The sequence below is a fragment of the Lathyrus oleraceus genome, chromosome 1 (assembly GCF_024323335.1).
Source record: "Lathyrus oleraceus cultivar Zhongwan6 chromosome 1, CAAS_Psat_ZW6_1.0, whole genome shotgun sequence".
Taxonomy (NCBI): domain Eukaryota; kingdom Viridiplantae; phylum Streptophyta; class Magnoliopsida; order Fabales; family Fabaceae; genus Lathyrus; species Lathyrus oleraceus.
The window spans coordinates 76,682,559-76,694,192 of NC_066579.1; the positions used below are offsets into that span (position 1 = coordinate 76,682,559).

Consider the following 11,634-nt stretch of genomic DNA (forward strand, 5'->3'; position numbering starts at 1 on the left):
ACCTTCATGAGTGGTTTTGAGAATATTCCAAGCATCTTTATCCACCTCACAGTTATTCACCAGTCTGAAGATGTTCTTACCAACCCCATTGAATATAGCATTCACTGCTTTAGAGTTTCCAAGGGCTAGTTCATCCTCCTCCTTGGTCCATTGTTCCTCAGCCTTCTTATCAGTTGTAACTTCTCCTTCCTTAGTAATAACGGGATGTTCCCAACCTGTTAGAACAGCCTTCCAAGCCTTATTATCCAAAGATTTCAGGAAGGCTACCATTCGAGGTTTCCAGTAGTCATAGTTAGATCCATCCATAATTGGTGGTCTGTGAACAGATCCTCCGTCTCTATCCATAGTACCAGAAAGTAACGTCCCAAGATCTCACCCAAAACCAGAGCAGGATGCCTGCTCTGATACCAATTGAAATTCTGGTATCAGTTATGAGATGTCGAAGGTAATGTCACGACACTAATATCTGAATAATATAAACAGGTTAAAAGATAAAGAACAATAGTACAAGTGACACAAGCAATTGTTAACCCAGTTCGGTGCAAACTCACCTACGTATGGGGGCTACCAAGCCAGGAAGGAAATCTACTAAATAGAATTAGTTCAAAGACTCTCAGTAAACAACTTCAAGTTACAGTCTTTTCACCTAATCTCTACCCGTATGACTTCTATCTAAGAACTCTTAGATAAGAGATCCTACCCACTCCCCCTCAATCATAGCAGTGATGTAAAAACAAATATTACAAAGAAAGAAGACACTCTTCAAGAACACATACTTGATCTTGCTTAAAAGCTTCAACCAAGTAAACACACACTTATGCTTCAAAGCTTAGAGTGGACAAACTACAAAACAAAATTCAGTCCAATTCAATCATCAACAGGATGAATGAACGGCTCACAATACACAAGCTCACACAAGACTAAAACCCTTATTCTCTCTCACTATTTCATTCGTTTTTCTTGTGTATTAACACCAGGTTTTCCATGCCCTTTATATAGAAGCTTTTGAATGGGCTTGGACATCATAAAACCCTAAATCTATTTTCCTTTCGTATCTTCTTAACAGCTAATCATATCTTATTGGAAAATAAATTAATCTGGTTTTAATTATTGCTTGAATGGCGCGTTCAATCTCCACATCAATCACACACAAATTAGCATGAAAAGCACAATCACAAAATACATAACATTCAGATTGAATGTTTTGTATACACATGTCTTGACATCGGGTCTGACATCTCAACTAAATCCTGCACAACCATATTTAAACACCCTGCAGGAAACTGATATCTCATGTCAAGACAACACTTGTGACAACTTGTGAAAACTCTAGGTTTTACCAAAATTGATGCCAACACATAGAACCAACATATTGTTCTGGATATTGTTATGGATATTATCTATTATACTGTTGTTGGGTTGGGATAAACGACATGAGAGAAAAGCTCTATCATTGAGCTTAGTATAAACATAGGATAAACTCGTGGATAGTCGTGTACGCCTGTGTTTTGCACATTACGTTGTCACGAGAACCACACCCAGACTAGATTCACTTGGAAGTACTTTTGTACTGTGAGTATTCACTATGGCAGGGTATTTCCATTTCGAGTCGATAACTCTGGGAAGCCTTCTAGGGACCACCTTGAAGCATAGTCCACACCTGTGAGGGGGATATGGGTTTTTCTTGCAGGAAGCCATAGACTCTACCTACCTTGATACTCATATTGCGTCGAACTTTTGAACCTACAATAAATGGCATTTACAGACTATTCAAAATATATCAGAGTTTTGAATCTGCGTGACCCATATCATTCCATCATACATTATCGCTCATCATGACAAAATTTTGCATATGCATTTCTTTTCCAGGAATCCAAGAGCCCAGTTTGTTGACTAAGCATCCGAGACGAAGCATGAATACCGAGAGGAGAAGTACTCATAGTTACAAGTTCGTGGAGCCTCAACTGACTGTTTTGAGAGGATTGGGGGCACATCTGGTTCTTGGAAACAGAGATGATTTCAAGACATCTTATGGCAACCTCTTGGGAATCTTGAACACTTAAGTCAATACCATTGTTGTGCACACTCTGGTGCAATTCTACGACCCTCCGTTGAGATGCTTTACATTCCAGGATTACCAGTTGGCACCCACATTTGAAGAGTATTCACACATTCTAGGTATTGGTATCAAGAACCAAGTGCCTTATGTTCGCACTAAGGAACTCCCCAAATACCAAGTCCTTGTTGAAGCCCTCCAAATAGGGAAGAAGGAAGTGGAGTTGAACTTGAAACCCAAAGGTTGAATTCATGGCTTCACCTCAAAGTTTCTCGTAGATAAAGCCACTGCCTTTGCCGAAGCTGAGAGTTGGACGACCTTCAATGCCATTCTAGCTCTACTAATCTATGGGATTGTATTGTTCCCAACCATGGAAGAATTCATGGATCTGGCTGCAATCCACATCTTTCTAACTCAGAACCCTATTTCCACTCTTCTTGTTGATACTTACTACTCAATCCACGTGAGGACCCAGAAGAAGAAGGGAACCATCGTGTGTCATACCTCTTTATTGTATAGATGGTTTATTTCCCATCTACCCAGCAAAGGTCCTTTCATTGAAAACAAATACAATTTGAAATGGTCTCAGTGGATCATGTCCCTGAATGCCGAAGACATCTCCTGGTATTCTCGAATCTACGACAACGTCAAACTCATCTTCAATTATGGTGATTTTACTAATGTACCTCTTCTTGGTACGAAAGGAGGAATCAATTACAATCCGAGGCTGGCATTACGACAGTTGGGATACCCCATGGTAGATAAGCCGAATCTCAAAAGTGTAGAGGGTTTCGTCTTGTATGAAGGGGTTGAATATCCAGAATTAGTCAAGAAGATCATCAGGGCTTGGGGAGCAATTTGTCCTCAAGGAAGAGTAGAATTGGGTAAGAAGAATTTCATTACCAAGGAAGCTTACACCAAATGGGTAAAAAACAGGGTCAATGAGATATTGCTGTCATTTCCATCCGAACCATCCATGAGCATCAAGCCTTCTGAACAAGTGACCCATCGCCCGAGGTCGATGAGCTGAAAAGAGTTATCAAAGCCCTAGAGAAATAGAATGTTGATCTCAGGTCTAGACTTGGTAAGATCTCCTTGGAGAAAGAAACTTTGAAGTTCAACTTGAATCAGAAGAGAGACAGGGTGCGTCGGGCCGATGACGAAGTGAAAACTGAGGTATTTAAGAGAATAAAGGTGGGTGATGCACTCAAGGGAACCTATGCTAGTTTGACAGTAAAGAAGAAACAATTAGCCAAGACTCAAAACAAGGCTTGTAAGGTAGAACTTAATTACAAAGAACAAATCAAGAAACTCCGACACCAGCTGGAAGCTTGCAAGAAAGGGCTGAAGAATGAGCAAAGCCACGCCAAGCAGTTAGAGGTCACTCTTCTCTAGAATCAGTATGAGCTAGACCAGAGACTTGAGGAGATCCGTGAGCTAAAGCGAAATCATGCAAGAACCTAGAAGACGCCAACCTACTCGAACAAGAGAACGATCGTTTGAAGAAACACAATGGACATCTTAAAGAACTCCTCAACCAAAAGGAAGCATTTGTGAGAAGCATTTCAGATGGACCTGATCATGATCTACCACCTGACTTCCCCGAAAGAGGCATGGTATTGGGGGGGAAAGGAGTACACGCCTGACCCCGTTTGTTGAACAAGCTACTCAGATTTATTACAAAGTGTTTTTGCATTTCATTCTTGTTTCTAGGTTGATATCTGATAGGGTTGATGTTGAGACTCTTGTAGCCCAGCGGGCAGCTTATTGATATGTACTTGTATCTCACTCGTTTGATATATGAATAAGAGAGTTTCTTGGCTATTGACTTCACAAACTATCTCTCTCTTTATGCTTTGTATTTTCTTATGCTGATAAACAAACTCAAGGATTCCTTGGAAATTTCTTCCTTTACAAAAATGAATATAACGTAAATAAATATGCATATATCAAAAAATTCTGCATACATACATGCAACCACGCATTTATCTGTCATAGGATTCCAGAAAACAAAATGCTTACCATCTCCATCTTTCCACAGCAAAAATGACGACTCGTCATCACTATTTCACTCGAGCAAACAAATCAAGGATAATGGCGGATTTTGAATCTAACAATGCTGCTGTCCGGGAATCTCTCGCCCAAGTCCAGGGCAGAATGGACCTCTTTCAAGGAAACATGGAGGCCATCTTGGAACTCCTCAAGACTCAGAGGACTTCTACCTTTGTTAACCCTGATGATGACAATGTCACCCATGTTGCTGGGGTGACCAATCCTACTACTGTTGCTGGTGCTACCGTCGAAACTCCGGTGGAGACTGTAGTACCAACTACTTGGAACCATCAACTGGTCCCTGCTGACTTGAGTAGGCTTGCTGCTGCCTACCCCTGGGGAATACCCTAAAACTTTGCTGCTCACTTTACCAATGGGGGTGCTTTCTTCCGTCATCCGACTCTCGCTACCCCTACTGTTGCTGGAAACAATGTTTTCCCCTGGGATATGGCCACTATACAGACTACTCTGATTGATGCTACCAACCCTGAGGACAACCAGGGTCAGGCTCCCAATAGAACTCCTGACGTTGAAGAAGAATACTGAGGCCCGCGCCTCCACTTTCAAGTTCCTGCTCATACTACTCAACTTGTGAGTACAACTCAAACTGCTCCGTTCAGTTACCCTGGGGCAATTTCTGTGCCTACGCTTACTTATGAATCCACTAATCATGCACTTTGTATGTACATACTGGGGCACCTCAAGCTCCTAATGCTCAAGCTGGAGGACAGTATCCTCACATGGTGCATATTGCTCAAACAGTACCTCCTGGTTTCTCCTATCCACAACAAATGTTGTTTGCTCCATAGAATGTGCATATTCAAGTAATAGCTCTAGAAACCTCTCGACCAGCCAGTCAGGTCGCTCTCCCTACTGTCGACCCGAACAAGCCGGTGGATTATCAACTGTTAGACGACAGAATAAGGGCTATTGAGGGTTTCTCAGCGTTTGGTATCGATGCTCGAGATCTTTGCCTAGTTCCGAATATGGTGCTCCCACAAAAGTTCAAGGTGCCAGACCTCCCGAAGTACAAAGGTCTAAGTTGCCCTCATAGTCATATCACAATGTATTGCAGAAATATGGCGTCGTACATCGACAATGACGACTTGTTGATCCATTGCTTCCAAGACAATCTGTATGGAGCTTTTTTGGAATTGTACATGAGTTTGGAACGCACCAAGATCAGGTCCCAGAGAGATCTATCTGAGGCATTCCTAAAATAGTACAAGTATAATCTTGATATGGCTCTGACAAGGCTGCAGTTACAAAATCAAGCGCAGAGATCCACTGAAACCTTTAAAGAGTATGCTCAGTGTTGGCGCGAGATGGCGTCTAGGGTCAGACCAAAATTGTCAGATAATGAACTTGTGGATATCTTTATGGGTACGCTACAAGGGTTGTATTATGAGAAGATGATTGGGATTTCGTCTATAAACTTTGCAGATATGGTAACTATCGGTGAGCGTGTAGAAAATGGGCTGAAATCAGGGAAGATCACAGATATAACCGCTCCACAAGCTACGAACAAGAGGTCGTATGGGGGCTTCGCAAAAAAGAAAGAGGGGGAGACAAATGTTGTGACGGCAAGTGTCCATCCCCAGTATCAGTTTATGATGGCCCCTATTCCATATTATCCTTATTCGTATGTCATCGCTACTCAGTATCAACAACCGCCATGTTAGTACCAACCGCAGAAAAGTAATCAACAACCAGCACCTGCTCAGAGTAATCAGAATCAACAATACAACCGTGACAACAAAAGACATGGTCTAGATCAGAATAACAGGAACAATTTTGGTAATCGTCCCGAAATTGATAAAATTCTGGTGCCGTATGCTGAACTGGTGCCATATTTGATTCACGTAGGGGCTATTATACCAAAAGAACTCCCAACAGCCTCTCCTCCCTTTCAGCGTAATCATAACCCTAATGCCTCATGTGCCTTCCACGTAGGGTATATAGGACATTCCACAAAGGATTACTAAACTCTCAAGAAGAGGATTCAAGAGTTGATTGATCAAGAGGTTCTGTCTTTCTCCGAGGAAAAACCCAATGTGAAAACGAATCCACTGCCTAATCATGGCGGTTCAACAGTCAACACAGTGATCAAAGAGAAAACACCAGAATCTGTACTAAGGGTTGACGATGTAAAGACTCCACTATCAGTTGTATTGAAGAGGCTTGAACAATTTGGGTTTCTAGTAGGTATACATGATGATTGCATAATATGTGAGTATGATCCAGACAATTGCGACGAGTTAAGGGGTTGTGTGCAAGATCTGATGGATCAGGGGTTGATACAATTCTCCAAAACCAGGGCAGTAGAAGAAGTTACAGTAATCAAACCAATAACTATTGTATATAGGAAAAAGAAGGTTGAATCTCCTCCCAAGAGGATTCAGCCAATTCATTTTCGTGTTCCCAGTCTGTTTCCGTATCAGAATACCAAGGCAATGCCTTGGAATTATGAGACAACTGCATATTTGGGTGGAAAAGAAATTCATATTCCTGACACAGAAATCGTTAACATAATTGGAACGGGAGGCATGACCTGCAGTGGCCGTGTATTCGCTCCAAAATACACTCCTAGGGTGTCTCCATCACCCATAGTTATCCCATCCCTCCTACAGAGAAAGTCATTCCTACTCCTATTCCGCAGGCAGGGGCAACTGTACCGACCATTTTGAACGTGACAACTGTTCCAGTGCCGACAAATGTTATTGCCAACAAAGCTCCAGAATCTGAAGTGTCTAAAGGTAAAGGGCCGATGGTTGAGAACGAGCAAGTTGAAGATCATAAAAAAAGCATCACTTTCGAGGAAAGTCAGGAATTCCTCAAATTGATCAAGAAAAGTAACTTCAAGATCATCGACTAGTTGGACTAGACTCCTTCCAAATCTCCATTTTTTCTTTGTTGTTGAATTCTGAGGCTCACCATAAAGCATTGTTAAGAGTTCTGAATACCGCTCATGTGATGCAAGATATCACGGTCGATCAATTTGACGACGTGGTTGTGAATATCACAGCCAGTAGGTACTTAGGATTTAATAAAGCAGAACTACCTCTTGAGGGAAACGCCCATCATAAAGCATTACACATTTCAGTCATGTGCACAGACTCTCTCCTATATCGAGTCCTCGTTGATACTAGTTCTTTGCTTAATGTACTGCCAAAAGCTACATTAAGCCAATTACATATTAAAGGGCCCGAGATGAGGACCACCGCACTGATTGTCCGAGCTTTTGACGGTTCCCGAAGACAGGTTATTGGGTAAGTGGATTTGGCTATCTGTGTTAGCCTCACCAGTTCATCATCACCTTCCAAGTCATGGATATCAACCCAACTTATAGTTTTTTGTTGGGTATGCCATGGATTCATGCCGCTGGGGCAGTCACCTCTACGTTGCACCAAAGGCTGAAGTTCTTGATTGATGATAAACTGGTAATCGTGTGTGGTTAAAAAGACCTGTTGGTTAGCGAACTCTCGTCATTCAGATATGTTAAGACAGATGAAGGGATTGTTGAGATTCCACTCCACTGTTTAGAATTTGAAGAAGTCAGTTCTGCTACCACCAATCATGACCAATCATCCACCATCATTCTATCTTCAGTCAGAAGCGCCAAACAGACATTGGAGAAAGGCCCACTTCCCGGTTGGGGTAAAGTGGTTGACGTGGCAGAAAAACGCGACAAGTTTGGTATCGATTATCGCCCATCAGTACGTAAAGCAAGCCCAAAGAAGAAGCAGTTAAACCCGATCAAATTCAGCAGCGCCGACTTTCAAAATGATCATATTGTGGCAATCGTTGGGGAATCCAGTGGTAGTAAATCGAAGACTCCTAGCCTCATACGCAGATGTCCTATATGGTTCAAGCTCCCCAACTAGACGACTTCCATGATTCCCATAGTATACTCAGAAAAAACGTAATGCATTTTGTTTTCTCGATCCCTTGTCCTCGCCCGAGACAAGAGGATAGCTTGTAAGGGCCTCCATGTTTAAAAGTATTATGTGAATAAATAAAAATTATTTTTTGCATGCAAAACTTGTGCTCCCTTTTTCCTTTAGTTATTTTTACTTTTTCACTAAAACAACGAAATGGGAAAAGATTTCTTTTTCCTTTTTTCACTTTATTAAAAAGCATAATAAAACAAGCTCCTCATATGTAGAGCAAATAAAACTATTGATTACAATATTGCAAGAATCAACTGTAATTTTGGATTTCCAATCAACCAAGCTGAAGATGACAGTGAGGAAGATTGTGAATTACCAGCTGAACTAGCACGACTCCTTGAGCACAAAGAAAAAGAGAGTCATCCATACAAAGAACCAGTGGATGTCATTAATTTGGGTTATGAAACCGATAAAAAAGAAGTAAAAGTTGGGGCATCTCTTGCCAAGCATGTACACTCCGAGTTGGTTGAGTTATTGTACGAGTATGTTGACGTCTTCGCTTGGTCATACCAAGATATGCCAGGTTAGACACCAACATTGTTGAACGTCACTTGCCACTCAAGCCTGAATGTCCTCCCGTCAAGCAAAAGCTCAGAAGGACCAGACCTGACATGGCACTCAAGATCAGATAAGAGGTTAAGAAGAAGTTTGATGTTGGCTTTTTGGCTATCTCTGAATATCCGTAATGGGTTGCTAACACCGTTTATAGTTCTGAAGAAAGATGGTAAAGTCAGAATGTGTGTAGATTACCGAGACCTCAATAATGCGAGCCCAAAGGATGACTTCCCTTTTCCTCATATTGATGTGTTAGTTGATAATACAACTCAGTTTTCCATCTTTTCCTTCATGGATGGGTTCTTCGGGTATTATTTGATAAAGATGTCGGCAGAAGATATGGAGAAGACAACTTTCATCACACCTTGGGGAACTTACTACTACAAAGTAATGTCGTTCGGCTTGAAGAATGCAAGGGAAACATATCAACATGCCATGGCAACCCTCTTTCACGATATGATTCATTAAGAGATTAAGGTTTACGTGGATAACATGATTGCTGAATTCATAACTGAGGAAGATCACTTGGTGAACCTGAAGAAATTGTTTGTTAGACTCCAAAAGTTTAAGTTGCGTCCGAATCCAGCTAAGTGCACTTTTGGGGTCCGATCCGGTAAGCTCTTGGGTTTCATAGTCAGTCAGAAGGGTATTGAGGTTGATCCCGGCAAGGTTTGAGCCATCTAAGAAATTCCATCTCCCCGAACAGAAAAAGAAGTCTGAGGTTTTCTTGGTCGACTCAACTACATCTCCAGATTCATATCACATTTAACGGCTACCTGCGAACCGATATTCAAACTGTTGAGAAAGAATCAATCGATTGTGTGGAATGACGATTACCAAGCGGCATTCGACAAAATAAAAAGTACTTTCAAGAACCACCAATCCTGATACCACCGGTTCCGGGTACGCCTCTCATTATGTACCTCGCGGTACTCGATGAATCTATGGGTTGCGTTCTGGGGTAACACGATGACACAGGCACAAAGGAACATGTTATTTACTATCTCAGCAAGAAATTCACTAAATGTGAGACCATATACTCACTTTTGGGGAATACTTGTTCTACTTTGACTTGGGCTGCTCGACGCCTGAGACAATATATGATTTTCCATACCACTTTATTGATATCCAAAATGGATCCGATAAAGTATATCTTCAAAAAGCCTGCTTTTACTGGTAGGATTGCATGGTGGCAAATGTTGTTGACCGAGTATGACATCTAGTATGTGACCCAGACAGCGATAAAGGGGAGTGTTATGTCTGACTACCTTGCTCACCTACCTGTCGAAGGTTATCAACCATTGAGGTTTGACTTTCCAGACGATGACATCATGTTTATCAGAGACTTCACTATGTCAGGCTCCGAGATAAGCCATGAGGAAGGCCCCGAACTAGGATCATGATGGACGCTCGTGTTCGATGGTGCTTCCAATGCTCGTGGCCATGGCATAGGTGTTGTTATCACTTCTCCAACCGGTTTCCACCTTCCATTTACCACTAAATCATGTTTTGACTGCACCAACAATATGGCAGAATACGAAGCATGTATCTACGGTTTTGAGGTGACCATCGACTTAAGGATCAAGATTCTTGAGGTATACGATGATTCAGCTATGGTAATAAGTCAAGTAAAAGGTGATTGGGAGACTCGGGATAGCAAGTTGATACCCTATAAAGAGCATATAAGAAAACTGGCACCCTATTTTGATGAAATCTCCTTCCATCGTATTCCCAGGGAAGAGAATCAATTAGAAGATTCTCTAGCTACGTTGGCATCCATGTTCAAAGTTAACTGGAAGAATGAAGCACCAGCTATCCATATTGACCACATAGATGAACCAGCGCACTGTCTAGAAATCAAGGTCGATCCTGATGATAAGCCCTGGTTCTATGACATAAAGAAATTTCTGGAAAAACAGCAATATCCCGAGGGTATATCCATTACTACTAAGAAGGCTCTAAGAAGACTCTCTTCCAAGTTCTTCCTAAATAGTGATATGTTATATAAGCGAAATTATGATTCTTTACTGCTCAGATGCGTGGATAGACACGAAGCTAGTACGATCATAAAATCCATACATGAAGGTTGCGAGGGTGTACATGCAAAAGGTCCCGCTATGGCCAAGAAGATTCTTCGGGCTGGTATTAATGGACGACAATGGAGGTTGACTGTTACAACTTTGTTAGAAGATGCCACAAATGTCAGATATATGGTGACAAGATCTTTGGGCCACCAACTCCGTTGAATGTTTTGACTTCTCCATGGCCTTTTTCTATGTGAGGTATTGATATGATTGGGATGATAGAGCCTAAAGCTTCCAACGGTCATCGATTCATCCTAGTCTCCATCAGTTACTTCACGAAATGGGTCGAAGTTGCTTCATATGCCAATGTCACTCGACAGGTGGTTACACGGTTTATCAAGAAAGAGATAATCTACTGCTATGGGATACCAGTAATATCAACAACAATATGATGAAGGAGTTGTGCGAAGAATTTATGATCGAGCACCACAACTTTTCACCATACCGACTCAAGATGAACGGCACCGTAGAAGAAGCTAATAAGAACATCAAGAGAATTGTCCAGAAATTGGTCAGGACATACAAGGACTGGCAGGCGATGTTACCCTTTGCTCTGCATGGTTAGAGAACCTCGGTCCGCACATCCACTAGAGTAACTCCATACTCGTTGGTATATGGGATGGAGGTTGTCCTACCAATTGAAGTCGAGATCCCTTCACTCAGAGTCATCATGGAGGATGACCTCGATGAAGCTGAATGGGTTCAATCACGGTATGACCAGCTGATTCTAATTGAAGAAAAGTGTTTGACGGTCGTCTGTCATGGTCAGCTGTATCAAAGACGCCTCAAACAAGCTTTTGATAAGAAATTTCTTCCTCGTGAGTACCGCGTAGGAGTACTCGTACTCAAAAGGTATTCTGCTCTTCGCTCAGACCCGCAGGGAAAATGGACTCCCCACTATGAGGGACCTTTTGTCATCAAGAAGGCCTTCTCAGAT

General features: G+C 41.9%; 1 protein-coding gene across 1 annotated transcript; it reads left to right on the forward strand.

The window, feature by feature from the left end:
• The first annotated feature begins 10,139 nt into the window (after window positions 1-10,139).
• LOC127092303 (uncharacterized) lies at window positions 10,140-10,859 on the forward strand. The gene has a single exon (XM_051031142.1). It carries the CDS (start codon window positions 10,140-10,142, stop codon window positions 10,857-10,859), a length of 720 nt encoding a protein of 239 aa, XP_050887099.1.
• Window positions 10,860-11,634: the final 775 nt, after the last annotated feature.

Excerpts from the sequence above, each read along its gene's own strand:
- LOC127092303 (XM_051031142.1), top strand. The coding sequence starts at position 10,140 with ATGGCAGAATACGAAGCATGTATCTACGGTTTTGAGGTGACCATCGAC.